At 38.8% G+C, this 16,421-nt stretch overlaps 1 protein-coding gene across 1 annotated transcript; it reads left to right on the forward strand.

Annotated features, from left to right (window-relative positions):
- LOC148840695 (alcohol dehydrogenase class-3-like) lies at positions 1-12,505 on the forward strand. The gene is made up of 9 exons (XM_088924555.1): positions 1-54; positions 2,140-2,241; positions 3,679-3,820; positions 4,762-4,849; positions 5,714-5,915; positions 7,156-7,416; positions 9,057-9,189; positions 9,890-10,028; positions 11,653-12,505. Exons 1-9 carry the CDS (start codon positions 37-39, stop codon positions 11,684-11,686), a joined length of 1,119 nt encoding a protein of 372 aa, XP_088780681.1. The 5' UTR covers positions 1-36; the 3' UTR covers positions 11,687-12,505.
- Positions 12,506-16,421: the final 3,916 nt, after the last annotated feature.

Below are 16,421 nucleotides of genomic sequence, written 5' to 3' on the forward strand. Positions count from 1 at the left end.
TTGGTACTCTTAAGGCATTTGCAAACTACCCAAGCCATGGACACAGCCGGGAAGGTATGTATCCATTGCACACTACTTATTAAATGCTGCAAAGCGTTATTACTTAAAAAGTACTGGTTTCTACAGAAGTACAGACGCGTATTAACGACAAGGAGAAAAAAAAATGTTGTTTTTGATCGCGTTTAAACAATATACTTTTTGCATTAAACTAGAAAGTGCTGCTAACACGTCGACAGCAACAGAACTTTCTTCATAAATGTACTGTATTGTGTGCCGTCCTTTAATAGTTTTTTTTAATTATTTTATTTGTCATTCTCGCATCTCTCTGCACTCATGTCTCTGCAAAACGACACAAAAAATACTGTTTTCTTCTCCCTCCAAATAACAAGTTTCCTCCATTTTGGAGGATGTATTTCCAAATTCAAATATATTTGCTGTACAGTAGCAGAGCTTAAAAGTTTTTTTTTAATAGGATTTTGTGCTTAAAGTTTCTTAAGTCTTACTGTCAAATAATTGTAACGTATTCTGTTCAACGTGTTGGAGATTAAAGATTAGACAAAACCCCACTGTATGTACAGTACATGTTGCTGCAGTTTCTCATGAAGATTAAAATATGTAAAGCCTAGTTATTTTGCTTTTCACAGTGGATACAAGTATACTTATTTTTAATATCAAAACTACCACAAACAAGGAAAAGACTAAAATGTGTACTACGAAGTTGGTTTAAATTAATATAAATTATAGAAAACATGAATGTAAGAAGTAGAAAACATTTTAAGCATTCTATTTATACACAAAAGTCACATATTATTGAACTGCTAGGTTTGTGACGGGAAAAAAACAATGTTCCTGTCTTTATGGATTTTAAGATATTCCATGTTTGCCTAGCTGTATGAGAAAATGAACATGGAGAAACAGGTATTATTTTTTAAAAAGTGACAAAGGTGTTCCAGAAGTAAGTTTCTTCAAATGGAAGTTTAAATGTTGCGAGCTTCACAGAGCTCAAGAGAACGGAGTTGCAGGCTCACCAGAGTTTATGGACCTTTACTGATAAACCCGGTGTGTGTGGTAATAACAGAGAGGGGTTAGAGAACAGGAGAGAGCATAGCACAACCTGACCATAGAAACTGGGCGACACAGAGAGGCCTGACTGCCCAGGGAAGACTGGGTGTGTTTCCATTACCAGCAGGGAGTAGCAGAAGAGATACACTTCCTGCTGCACTGAGAAATACAGTACTGTACTCTGGGATTAGACAAACATTCTTCCCTAAAAATAACATATCTAATCCCAGAATTCCCACACAACACCTAGCTTCCAATTCTAACCAGGGGGGAAGAAACTCAATATGATTTCCTGTCAAAGCCTGATAAACAGGTGCAACAGACCGTGATGTATGTAAAAGTCCAATAATATATTTATTTTTACTGTAAATGTCTGTTAATGTTGTGTTAATTGTAATTTCCTAACTAAAATAGGGACAGAGAGAAGGAAAGCACTAAAGGTAATGACAAGTGTGGCAGTGAAACCTTCCTTGGTTTTATCATCATCAGTAGATGACTTAGAGTAGAGGTTAATGCAGAAATCACAAAGACCTAATAGAGTTATGAATTTATTGGTTCCAGAAGGTGGCTGATAGTGTTTTGTAGTTGTCTGACGAGATATACCATCCTGAAGTGTTTCCAAGAAACTTTTCAAACTCTGCCTCCCAGTAATGTGGGAGTCTGCATATCGTACTCTGAAACACACTGTGTGCATTATTAAAAGTTAGATATAAACTACATGTACTTTATGTTTGTATGTTCTACTAAAAGCATAGAAATCTTTTTTCTGTCTACTGTTTATCTGCATTAAAAAAGGAGCCATTTTGTTCTAATTTTATTTCAAGCTGAGTGAAGATTGTGAGGATTATTTAAAGCTTCTGAATCGTTTTTAAATATAATGCATGTCTGTTTTTTATTTGTTAATGGATTCATGATTATGATAAATATATTATGTATTGGATTTGTTTTTCTACCTTCCTGCAAAGAAATCTTCTTACCCAAGATAATAAAGGAAGTAAGATGATGCATTCCATTATATCTTGTTGGAAGTACAGTACATGTGTGGGACCATATTCAGTAACAAGATTATCTATGCAGGTTATTAAATGCAAAGCCGCAGTAGCTTGGGAGCCTAAAAAACCTTTATCCATTGAAGAGATTGAGGTGCCACCCCCAAAGGCTCATGAAGTTCGAATTAAGGTGAGAAACATCTTCTATTCTCTGAATGTTGACATTACTGATTAGTTTGACTCATTGTAGATCAATGTCATGTTTAGTACAGGTGCAATTGCATCCTTTCATTTTGCCAAAATGCTTATTAAAGAAGTTAACTATTTGAAATAATATGAACTTTGAATGAACACTTTCTTTTTATGAAATTTGATTAATTTTGGTTAAATGCTAAATTCTAAATTTAATTAGAACCGAGATGATTCCTATTTTGTGTTAAATGGTTTAACCAGCTATTTAAAAAAGACAATTCTAGGAAAATGGGCTAAAAATTGAGCAGTTAACTGAAAATAAGATGATTCCAATGATAAGAACAGTTGCTTCTGCTTATCCCTTAACTAGCAGCCATATCACCCTGAAACTCACAAATGACCACCCACTGAAGCTCTGCAGGTGTGAGCCTGGTCAGTACCTGGATGGGAGACCTTCTGGGAAAAACTAAGGTTGTTGGAAGTGGTGTTAGTGGTGCCAGTAGGGGGCACTCAGCCTGTGGTCTGAGTGGGTCCTAATGCCCCAGTGGAAGGAAGGGCGCTGTCCTTCAGATGAGACGTAAAACCAAGGTCCTGACTCTCTGTGGTCATTAAAAATCCCAGGATGTTTCTCAAAAAGAGTAGGGGTGTAACCCCGGCATCCTGGACAAATTTCCCATTGGCCTTTACCAATCATGGCCTCCTAATAATCCCCATCTATGAATTGGCTTCAATACTCTGCTCTCCTCCCCACTGATAGCTGATGTGTGGTGAGCGTTCTGGCGCACTATGGCTGCCGTCACATCCTCCAGGTGGATGCTGCACATTGGTGGTGGTGGAGGGGAGTCCCCATTACCAGTAAAGTGCTTTGAGTGGAGTGTCGAGAAAAGCTCAGTGTAAGGAATTAATTATCCTCTCTTCCTGTTGGCTGTTAAGAGTTTTCCTTCAACAGCTCAATTACCGACTACTGTTTTACATTGTGTTTTGACTATCTTAACAACACCTTGCTTTTAAACTACTTCCTGTACAATATCAGTACCCTGTCTTGAATTATCAAACAAGCTATGTTGTTGAAGCCAATGCCCTTGTGTTGTTAAAGAAAAAAAAAACTAGGTGAAATCTTTGGATCAATTGGCTATGGAAAAACCGAATGGCCTCCTCTTGTTTGTAACCATTCTTATGCTCTTATGTTTAATATATGCATATATTTCTAAAATGTTGTATTAAACTAAAAAGTGCTTACAAGTGCTAAAGCTACTATAACATCTCTTAAGCCAGAGTGACTTGGCACTCTTGGCGCTTGGTAACTTGGCAAAGCTTTTTACATTACCGAAAAGGAAAACACATCAGGATCATACTATCCCACAGGCAGTGGCATTTTTCATGTGTTGATGTGATTGCAGTGTTGCATGTGTGCTTTTGTACTCTTTTTGAACAGATTGCTGCTACCGGTGTGTGTCACACTGACCTGTATTTCCTGAATAAGGGAGATATGAAGGAGCGCTTTCCACATATTCCCGGTCATGAAGGAGCTGGGGTTGTAGAGAGTGTGGGTCCAGGAGTGACCAAGTTAAAGCCAGGTGAAACAACCCTAGAATAGCAGATTATATCACCCATTCTACCTATTGGCTTAAATTAATATCATATGATATAATGTTTTTATAGTTCTACGAGGTCCTTGTGTGTCCACTTAATTTTTTGACAGGAAACCAGTTTGCAATTAAACAGAAAAACTTGTAATCAGAGGCAACTAACTCATTTTTAGCATGCCATTTCATGCCATGACATTAAATTTGTGTGTGTGGTGTTGGTGAGGTATAAATTAATGGTGCACCACAAATGTCTGAGTTTCACAATATCTCCTAAACACAGTTCATTAGAAGAGAATATACATTTCAATGCAGTAGTAAAAATACACTTTTTTGTCGTGGATCTTTTTCACCAAATATGGATTTATTTTAGAGCTGATTCTCTATCTCTTTTGCACAAACCATATACGCACACATTTGGGCACTTTTTAACTCTTACTTTGAAAACATTGTTATAAAAAATAAATTAATTACTCCATAGTTTTGTTTCAGAAGGCTTGAGAAATATTTATACAGCCATAAAATTGCTTTAATTGTTAGCATTTCTGAGGGACAGTATTCATGTTTTTCATTTCTTTCTGATGGTTGATCCGGTACTGACTGAACTTGAACAAATAACGTTCCAAAAACTATAGTTCTATTATATCATTTGAAGGACATTTCATGTCAATGATTTTTCTTACATTTCTCACTTAGTAGAAATTGGCAAGCTTTTACATTGAGTCGAGTTTAATCAATTTCAAGATGTCAGCTCACAATCATTATCTCAGGGTTGTACTGGATGCATCAATGAGAGACTGCTGGCTGTTTATTGCAACAGCTGAAAAAAAAATTATCACGTAAAGATTCTAAGAAAAGCAATTTACCAGCTGTAAACGACTCTAGACAATAGGATGACACTGACCTCATTTTATATTTTTCTCATTTTCCAGGAGACAAAGTTATCCCTCTTTTTGCTTCTCAGTGTGGAGAATGCCGGTTCTGCCTTAATCCCAAAACCAATCTGTGTGACAAGAACTGGTAAATGTCTTTGACTCAAAAATAAAAAAAAACAATACAGACCCAAGGGAGATGAGGTCCTGAACAACATAATCCGACCAGAAATAATTAAAAGAAGCTTGTCACACATTCTCATCCTTTACTCCATTTGTTCAGAATTTATGAAGCTAACCTATACATATTTAAGGACCTTTTTCATTTTGAAACTATTGCAGGTTTGAGTTACAAAAATATAAACAAATGGAATAAATTCTTTTTTCAAGGATTTTTAACACCTGAGCTGAACATTTAGAACCAACTCATACCTTTTTGTCCCATTTTGGTATCATATATACAGTATATTAACAATGATAGGTACAGATGGGAAAAAAATCAATACAGAACTCTGTATTGGAGAGTTCTATTACATAGCATTCTAGTCTAGGATACCAGAAGAATGCTATTTGAAGAGAAAGGGATATTTGCTATTTAATTTAGTGATGCCAAAAAAGTGTGATATTGTACCTGATAAACATTGTACTGGTCTTTTAATTGAAGGTAAATGCTGAGTTAATTTAATATTCTAGCAGAATCAGTGGTTCTTATTGAAACAATGATTTTTAGTTTGAACCTAATTAAAATTTTGCCTTCCAAAGCATCATTAAACACTTGTAACCAAAGGCAACTAACTCATTCCAGACCTTTCATTCTTGGACAGTACTACTGTATATATTGCTGAAAGTATTATCAATTTAAAGTATAGGTAAATTCAGTTAACTTTCTAAATGGAAAAACAATGTTCCTTTCCACTTACACCATACCTCATTTGTTCAAATGTATCCTAACAACATATCTACTGAGTCATTTCAAGCACCACAAAAAGACATGTTTCCATCTCGCTCTCAGGTCATTGCAAAAACCCATGTTCAGAATGACGTGCAGGGGGAAGCCAGTCTTCCAGATGACGGGCACCAGCACTTTCTCAGAGTACACGGTGGTCGATGAGATCTCCGCTGCCAAGATTTGTGACTCTGCCCCCCTGGACAAGGTCTGCCTGCTGGGCTGTGGTGTCTCCACTGGGTATGGAGCAGCCCTCAACACTGCCAAGGTACCTACCTGCCCTGCTCCTGTCAGAAAGTTTCAATTCTAAAGATTACCTCTAGTCTTGAAAATGTTTTTAGAAAAGATGTGTGACAGTAGAGTGGCATGAATTCACTACTAGTGCTTGCCAGTGTCTCTTTAATGTACAGCTTTGTATGCAGTAGTGAATGGCTTTGGAACAGAGCTGATAGGATTGCAACTTAAGAGTAAAAATAGATTAGAGTAGACAAGAATGCATCTGCATTGTCAGATTTGTAGTTATGTAGCAAACTGGGCCTAATTTGTGCATTGCCATTCAAACCACAGGCATAGGGGTACTGTGAGAATATTGAACTATAATGAGTAATGGCTCCGCAACTTGTATGTGTCTGTAATTATGGGATATTGGGAGCCCAGTAGAGCCACGCTGAGGCACGTGAAAAAAACAGCTAGGATGAAGAAATAAATCCAATGCTTCAGTGTGATTAAGTGGAAGACAAAAAGACAACCTTGGACTCTAATACTCAGGTTGCCAGTTAAGAGCTCAATATAATCACAAACTTTTTTTCTCTTCCAGTTATTTTTGCCTGTACCTGCAGACACAAATAGGGGGGTCTGTATCTGAAAAAAATAACATTCACTGAATTGATTGTACTAAATGGTATTTGTTCCTATTTCCCTAAATGTTCCTATTTCTCGTTGATATATACTGTACATTTAAAATCATATTCTTTCATACTAGCATGTGAGCATGTGTCTAGTCTCCTGATATTCACTTCTAGTCTGAGGGAGCCACTGTGTTTCCTGGTTTTCATCCCACTCAGATGCCACTCTTACTGAATTTATTTGTACCAATTGTTCACGTAATCTGCATATACACATTTTTTTCTGGTCTTTACTCATTGGAGGAGTATACGTTACTTATAAAATCTTGTGAATGGACAGCATTCTTGCTGGATCAGTAGTGAGGACCATATCTTTAATTGCCACAAGTAGTCAGGACCATGGTTTAGCATCCCATTTGAAGGACAGAACCTCCTACAGAAGTGTCCCTTGTCACCATCTGAAGCGTTGTTTTAAAAATTGAGATCCAGTGGAAAAACAACCACTTAGTGTTCAACCAACACCACTTACAGAAAACACTTAGATTTCCCACTCTGGTCCTCCCCGTGTAGTAATCAGGTTGAATGTTGCATAGCTCCTGAGACCTGGTGGGATTAGGCTATAAAGTGGTAACTCTGCTGTTTCACTCTCTTCCCTGCTTGTAGGTTGAGCCCGGCTCCACCTGTGCAGTGTTTGGCCTGGGAGCTGTGGGTATGGCTGTGGTGATGGGCTGCAAGGCTGCAGGAGCCTCTCGGATCATTGGGATTGACATCAACAAGGACAAGTTTGAGAAGGCCAAGGTGTTCGGCGCCACCGAGTTTGTCAACTCTAACGACCACAGCAGACCCATCCAGGAGGTGTTGATTGAAATGACTAATGGGGGAGTGGACTACTCCTTTGAGTGTGTGGGCAATGTTACCTTAATGGTGAGTTCAGCCTCTAAAGGTTTTGTATTTCTTGTGGAAATATCATAGCGAGTCATTCAGGGCTGTATTTTATCGCTTGACTCATTTGAAAATACATTAAAAGACTTCAGCAAGTAACAAAGAACCACTCCAAATAGAAGTAAATGTAGAGATACTGATGTGACCGAATGTGAAGATTGAGGCTCCTTCTTTCTAGCTTGCCAACAGCTATATCACTCTGCAACTCACAACCAGCAACCCACTCGAGCTCAGTAGGTATGAGCCTGCCCACTACCTGGAAGGGAGACCTCCTGGGAAAGCTAAGGAAACACCTGGAAAAGGTGTTAGTGGGATCAGTAGGGAGTGCTCACCCTGTGCTTTGAGAGGAGTGTCAGACCTTTTTCACAAGTGTGACTCCTAGATTGGGCAGCTCTCAGGAAAAGATGTCTATCTATCCTGTAACAACATCAGGTGTCTAATCCGTGTTTGCCTTAGTGATATATTTATATCCCATGGTGCTGTCTTTAGCCAACAATATTTTAGAAAGAAAAAATAGTTTGTATGAAGCATTCTTAAGCCTTGCTCTTCAAACAAAAAAAGGATTAACAGATGCTCCTCTCACGTAAACTGGTAATAGACCGATTTCCTAAGAGTTACACTTTTCCGCCACTTTTGAGGCCCTCTGGTGACCTCAGGTGGAACTACACCGCTCTCATGTGGCTGCCTTGTTGCATAACACAAAAAACACACAGGCAATTTAGAGACACTAGTAACCTAAGCATGACTTTAGAAAGTGAAAAGCAAGCAGAGCCCAAGGTGAAAACCCACTGCACCTGGCAAAAACCCATGAGGAAAGAGAGCAAACATGCAAATTCTGCACACAAGGCTCCCCAGTCCAAAATCAAACCCAAGATCTGTGAGGTTGCAGCACTAACAGCTACAGAACCGTGCCCCCATTTATCTGTTCACCTCTGTCCCATATACAGTATGATTTTGGACTTTTGCTCTTGCCCTGCTTTCTTCTGTTTTGGCAAATTTGTTTGCGTTTGTTGGAATGGTAGGTTAATTATTATCGAATTAAAAATGTAATCAGTCACTCTTCCAGCGCTACAGCAGAAAATCTCTTGCTGACAGAATTAACAGAAATATTAATATTCCAGGTGGCATGGTGGTGCAGTGGTTAGCATTGCTGTTTTGTAGTGCTGGGGCCCTGGGCTTAATTCTGCATGTAGGGTGCTATCTGCATGAAGGTTGTATGTTCTCCCCCTGTTTGCATAGGTTTCCTGTGGGTGCTCCAGTTTCCCTTCCATGCTTCAAACAGATTAAATAGCTTCTAGGAAAATTCACCCTGGTGTGAGTGTGTGTGTCCTGCAATGACCTGGCATCCCAGCCAAGGTGTATCCTCCCTTGTGCCTGCTGCTTTCTGGGATAGGCTCTAGCTTCTACCACGACCCCCTGAATTGGATTTAGTGGTTAGAAAATGGATGGATGGGATTTTCACTTCTCGCACTTCAGGACACTTTCCACATCTGATACATTTCTAAATTGGATGACGCACATCTTTTTTTCTGGTCGTTCTTCACTGACATTGGGAGATATCAGATCGTACAAATGCAACCATCCCGTTTTCAAATGTTTTATTTTTTTTCCCCTACATCCAGAGGAGTGCCCTGGAGTGCTGTGTGAAAGGCTGGGGAGTCTGTGTCATTGTTGGGGTGACAGAGCTCAACGACATTTCTGCTCGGCCAATGCAGCTGCTAAATGGTCGCACCTGGAAGGGGTCGTTGTTTGGTGGTGACTATTCTAACTGGTTCTTTACTTTCTCCTTGTCTGCCAACCTGTGATCAATGATGAACTAATAAAGAAAGAATACATTCGGGTTGACCCTAATGTATAATTGCCTTTCTGTCGAAAGATGCATGATCAGAAAAGATCACTAGTTTCAAGAGTGAAAGGAAAGGTCTGAACCTGTTTCACCATGAAAACTGATGAATGTCTATAGTAAAGGCATCTTTCATAGTCACTGCCACAAATTTATTAGTACATTTACCTTTAAATAACTTTTTTCCTCCAGTATGCTGTCTAACTATTTGCTGTGATAGGCCTTCTGCCATAAATATCCTCCTATTGGCCATATTAACCAAAATGCATTAATTTTATTTTTTTCATAGTACTGTGCTAATTTGTGGCTTGGATGAAATCATTATGTGGTCCAATTTGGAATGATTCATGAATGTGCTTCAACAATTATCATCAAAAATGGGAACTAATGGCAGATTACTCATATTTCTCATTACAAACCTTGATGATTTAAACTCTCAATAAATATGTGGATATTTATTTAAACCAATATTTTATAAAAACAGAAACTGACCATCAAGTAATAATGTTTAATTCTTATTTCCGTATGCTGTTAATAAGATGCTTGTGGTAATATATGTTATGAACAGCACATTCAAGTGAAGACTAGTGAATACCGTTCTTTTTGCCATAGGCTGGAAGAGTTTGGATAGCGTGCCTCAATTAGTGGAGGACTACATGGCAAAGAAACTTATGCTGGATGAGTTTGTGAGCCACACGCTGCCCTTAGATGGAGTGAATGAGGCCTTTGACCTCATGACCAGCGGAAAAAGGCAAGCTCTCTTATTTTAAACTGTACTCTTGCTCGCAGACATACCAAATCTAGAAAAATAAATAATACCTCATTGTGTGTAGTTCAAGTCCCCATAATGAACAAGTACTGTAACTAATAAATGTATGCAGATTCTGCCCTCCTAGACAAAGAGTCTGACAATACATCTGTAATAGCACTTCATAGCAGTAGGAAGTTTCATTCTTCATTTATTTTTAGTATTCATTTTTGTATAGCTGAGTTTGCTTACACAAATTTTACAAGTGAAGTTAATTGTTTTCTTTGCAATGTCAGACAGTAGTCAAGTCTCAGAGAGAATCGGATTTCAAAACTTCTCAGTGCTAATACACAAAAGTTAATATAAGTAGTGTCAAAACTCATACTTGACAGGCTGTAAGATGGCTCTTTCCCAGGGCCGATGCAACCAGGTCAAGGTGCTGGAGACCAAGAGGTGGGAGGCAAAGGGGAAAAAAAAATCCTCCTTTAGCATCACAGCAGGTTGTGTTCGTCAGGCAAGGTCAGGAGGTGGGGGAGTGCAGAGGTAGGGTAACATCAAAGATCCTCACACCATGAGTGGACTAGAAGATGGAAGTGGACCTTGGCAAGTTCCCAAGGGAAATCTGCAGCAAGACATTGTGCCCTGATGTAGTGGTGTGGGCAGAAGAGAGTAAGACCATACTGCTGTTAGAACTGACAGTCCCTTGGGAGAAGGGCATGGATGCTGCAGAGGTACTCTGAGCTCAGAGCAGAATGTCGAACCCTTAGTCTACCAAGTGGAAGTTGGATACAGAGGTTTTATAAGCACATCGGTGTTACACCCCCTCCGGGATGTGGGAGTGGCTGGCATAACACTGAAGAAGCCTGCAAAAGATCTAGTTGAAGAGTTGGAAAAAGGAAGCTTCTGGATATGGCTGAGGAAAAGAGATAGGAGCTGGGGGCCAAAAACCTCTGATTAAGGAGAGGCCAGCTGCAGGGGGTGGCAGGGAGACGTCCCTGTCACTGCCCCGCCACGAGGACGTGTACTGGGGTAAGGGGGAGAAACATCGATGAATGGTGGTCCCCCAGCTGAAGACCCTGTAGCTGGCCTCCAGGCACTGCAGGAGGTGTGGCAGGTGAAAGCTGTGCAGGTTAACATCCTCCTGTATAGATGATGTTCCTATGTTCCTATTTCATGTATGTCAACAATACAGAGAAAGACTGAAGTCAGGAAAGGCAGAAAGAAAATGTTTTGGCGGGACAGGGGCAAATCTTGAGTAAGCACATGTACAATACTGTATATCTTCCTGAGATGTTAGCACCAGCATGAAACCATAAATACCCCAGAGTTTCTTGGTGTAGTAGTTCCTTGGTCATTTGGTACACAATGGTATTGGTGCTGTATTTTACAGTCGTAAACCACATATATGGTTACCTTGCTGCTACTGAGACACTGTGCTATGCTAGATACATTTAGAAGTTAAATGGACCTCTTAGAACTATGTGTTCAGCAGCAGCCGATTCAGATTATTTTGCTGTATAATAAGTAGTATTAAGAGGTGGCTACTGGATCAGAGCAAAAAGATGACCATCGAAGAACATCCATTCACAAATCTTTTCCAAATACAAAAATCTTTTTTGTATTTCAGCATTCGGACGGTTTTGATAATGCAAGGAAAATAAGATGAAGCTCGAAGGGACTTCCCTGGCCTTCTGCTCAAGCTCCTTGGAATTATCCTCATACTTCTGTGTATTTCGGTATTAATTTCATTGTTAGTCGTGGTGATTAAGTGCCTGGGAAAAGATACACAACATAAATACTTTTCAAACCTTATTTTTCTTGTCCATTCATAATAATTCAACTATTGAAAGTTCACTTAAAATTACTAATAAGTATGATTATTTTGTACTATGTACTAAGGAATATACTGGTGAAAAAATAATAAATAACAAATATTAGGAGTACACATGCTAATGAACAGACTCTCAGTAGCCGACTGTGCACTGCTGATTTGAGTAAAGTGAGGCGAACTTCCATCATCTTCCCAAGCTAGGATAATCCCAGACTTGAACACAAGTGGTGAAACGTGCAAACTCGCAGACCATTATCCTCCACAACCTCAAATGAAGGTGATGCTAGCAGAGGAATCAGATGTGACAGGGCTTCAGGTATTGACAAAATATGATTTAATAATATTGTTTTTGCTTTAAGTCATCACCACGTTGACTCTTGTGACAAAGCCGTCTCTTTAAAAATTTTAAATTGCTTCAAACTAGAGCTGAGGCCCCTCAAAATAAATGTACACTGCTCTCAAGTCATAGACATGATAAAGAATATTAAAAAACAAATATTGACTGTATATAGCATGGCTCTAAAAAGTGTTTTGTCCACTTAAGCACTTAATCAGACTTTATTCATGTTGGATTTGTGCTTTTTCTACATCTCCATGTTAGTGTCTTTTTTCTTGGAGTTACTCTGACATCTGGTGGAGATGCAAAAGAACAAGTAAAGGTTTATTCCATGCTGAAAAGAGAAGAAAAGAAACACAACATTTTGGCTGAAATGTTGTGTTTCTTTTCTTCTCTTTTCAGCATGGAATAAACCTTTACTTGTTCCTTTGCAGCCTACGCATGCTGACGCAGCTACCTACTTGAACTATCTAGTGGAGATGTGAATAAAGGGATAGATAAACCAGAGGTTTGCTGTTTTTCTTTCTCTGAAAAAGGATAGATGATGGAAAAACATTCTGCTAATATTGTGACTCCCTCAAAAAATGGCTACATTAGAAATTCGGAATACAAATATTACCATATTATTATAAATCTACCAGCATAGAGATGTGTTAATTGGTCGGGGGTTGATTTCCAATTTTAATGTACACATCGGAAATAAATCCCTCTTAAAACTCCAAAGTCAAAAAGTGGTCCTCAAACCTGTGATGTGTGACTTGTGATAGATTTCTTCCAGCTAAACTACATCTGTAAAACCTTAATGGAATCTGGTTCCTCCTTAAAAAAAGTGAATGCACTGCAGCAGTTAAGACAACATCATAATAGGAGTATAATAATCCTTTACTTAAGCAGTGAATTCAGTTAAGAATAAATTCTCATTTACAAAGCCATTCTGGAAAAGAGTTTCACACTACTGTTACACTGAACACAAAGCGCAGAAAAGAAAAATCAATAGAATGTAACATAACACTAACAGGATGTGGCAGTGTGAATTAGTGCCATCATTCAGATACAAAGGTGGATAGCTTCAACTCACTCTGCAGATTGCTTAGATCAGTGATTCACTAAGTTCTATGGTCTGTGGACCACTTACACTAAGTCACAGATGTGGTGGACCACCTATGCCTACGTCCACTTCTTACCCTGTAAAAATAATCACCCATTAATGTAATCAAATTAATATTTAATTACATTTTATAAAAGTACTGATATTTTTACAGACAAAATTGCATATTTTGCAAATGTTTTTATGACTTAAAAAGTTAATGTGAAGAATGGAGCTGCTTAGACTTGCTTTAAGAAAGATGACTAGGCCAGCCCGCGGACCATCTGGCGCATGTTCCCGGACCACCAGTGGTCCACTGACCACACTTTGAGAACCACTGGCCTAGATCACTATCAAATTGCTCTTGGGAGATTGTTTAATAAAAATGCTGTATTTTTGTAGAATGGCAGAGAATTGCAATACATTTGGAAGACAGTACAGAGTTTTTCCCAATTAAATATTTGTAAATTATGTTAAGTCATTGAAGCAATCATCTAGCACGAAGAGAGAAAACCAAATTAGCATTTAAAGCTCAATGTCAGTTTGTACATTGAGGCTTATAATGCAGATGAAAAAGTAAAAGATTTTAGAAGATACATTTTCCAAACAGTGTGCAGTTTTGTGTGTCTGAAGGGCACAGTTCCTGTGTTTTGTAGCTATAACATTTTTAAAGGTAGAAAACATTTCTTTGGAGCAACATTTCCTATTCATATTTCACATTTTAAGTATATTAAGCTTTTTCTCATTATACTAACTTTCCATCATACATTTTACTGAAACATTCTGTATTTGTCACAATATACTGTACAATATGTATTCTGTAACAGTTAGAGCATGACTTTGCCTTAAAGAGATTTGACTTATATTTGGTACAAATTTGTTTGTATTTTGATATTTGTTCATTTCTTTTCCTGGGCAATATCAGCACCTCAGAGAATTAAAATCACAGTGATCACAATGATTAGGGCAAAAGTGGTCACCAGTGCCATTAAATCTAATGGAAGAATGGTGTAAGATATCATAGAGGACCTGATATATCCTACATTCATGGTGTGGGGCATCACAAATCATCATAGCACTAACACAGAGAAGACAGCAATAAGGACCTTTTCCCCAATCATCACATAAGGAAGTATACAGCCTTCTATCTTGACAATGTAACAAAAAATCATTTTTGGCATAATGAATATATAGCAAATAAATTTGCTGTACTCTAAGACCTGGAAACACAGACAGGCAAGGCTTAGAAGCCCAAGGCAGCATTTTTCAGGACATCATCATTACAAATACGATAAAGATGATACACTTATAATCAATTCCAACACTTCCTGTGATACTCTTGACAAAATTTCATAATTTGAAGTCCTCAAGCCCTCCTTCATTCATGAACCCCACCCCCATCACCACCAGTGCAAAAAAGACGTTGTTTCATAGACCCAGTACACCTGTAGCCTACAGTATGTCTCTCCCCTGATCAGAACCAATAGATTGGTGCAATTCAGAGATAATCAACTAGATACATTCCCTTACTCTTTAGTCATGTAGCCTGATCATGTTAGATCTCAGAAGCTAAGGAAAGTTGGGCCTGGTGAGTGAGGCGTTGGGAGACCTCTAAGGAAAATCAGATTCCTGCTGTAATTAGGGTGGGGTACCAGTAGGTGGCACCCTTGACCTTCTTCTGGACCACACTTCACTGTTTACTCCATTCTGTGACTGGGAACACTGTGAACAGATCACTTCACTGGCCATATACAATTTCTTGCATTTGTCTTTTCACATACCCCAACTTGCTCTCCATGAGACACACAGACAGGGAGAGAAGCTTGGGGTCAGAGCGCAGTGCCCCTGCAGCAGTTAGGGTTGAGGGCCTTGCTCAGGGGCCCAACGGAGTAGGACCCCTCTGCCGGCTGCAGGATACAAACCAGCAACTTTCCAGCCACAGACACAGATCCTTAGCCACAGAGCCACCACACCGCCCATCTGCAGGTACCATACTTCTAATGAGATGTAAAACAAAGTCATTGTTAAAAATCCTTATTGCACTGTTACTAAATACTGAGGTGTTGTCCCCAGCATTCTGGCTGTATTCTGCTTTGGGCTTGCTCAATTGGTAAAGTAATTTCCCAGTTCTCTGCATGATCAGCTGTGAAGTTGGGCTGCTGACACAGAACAGCCGTTGTGTGTCACCCTGGTTAGGTGCTGCACTTCACTAGTGGATGAAATAGATTCTCTTTTCAGTTTAAACTGTTTTGGGATCCTTTTGAATGAGGAGGCTGTAACATTCAACATTCAAGTCATCAAAGCCAGTGACTTAGTCAAAACAAGAGACTCCTTCAGAATCAACCATGAAACATAAATCGCAGTACAGAAATAGAAACTAAAGGGAAATGCATTCAAAACTGAGCACAGGAGGCACATTATGTGCAGAGGGTTGTGAAAGTCTATAACAAGCTCTCCAGCCATGTTATCAAAGTTGGCAGCTGAATTTCTTTCACAAAACATTTAGATGACATGTTCAGATTAATTTGCTTTTAGTATCCAAAAGAACTACATGGGCCAAATTATGTTCTATTAACAGTTCTTATATTCTTAATACTGATTTTCCTATTGGATTTGCCAGTTATCTATTTCAGGGTTTATTGAACACTCACTAATCCTAACAAAGTGGCAGTTACAGTAAGCAATACAATATCTCGCCTCACATGATCGGCTGTATAGTGGTGGCGCATTATCACCCAGGTGGCTTTATGTACTTTGTGTGAAGTAGTTTCCCTCCTATATGCAAATATTTAACTGTAATGAAATAACTAATCAAAAACTGGGCATGTAAGTGTCTGTTAGTTATACTGTTTAGTACCACTAAACCCAGTGATCAGATATTTTTCTTACTAGTCCTAAAAGAGCTTCAGATGACTCGACAATCTGCTCAATGGAGCCGTTTTGGTCGGCCATTTGAAAAAGAGTGCAAGACCTCAAATAACTTATTGAAATTTCAGCTATACACACCGTGTTTTATTTTTTTATATAAATCAAACATTTCTCTGAATATGACTGAATAAAAAAGCTAGACTGCTATAGCTATCACTGCATCAGTATGATAAAACGAAACCACTACGTTTTCATTCGTTGTATGTCAGCACG

This window comes from Atractosteus spatula, chromosome 1 (genome assembly GCF_055471065.1).
Source record: "Atractosteus spatula isolate fAtrSpa1 chromosome 1, fAtrSpa1.hap1, whole genome shotgun sequence".
Classification (NCBI taxonomy): domain Eukaryota; kingdom Metazoa; phylum Chordata; class Actinopteri; order Semionotiformes; family Lepisosteidae; genus Atractosteus; species Atractosteus spatula.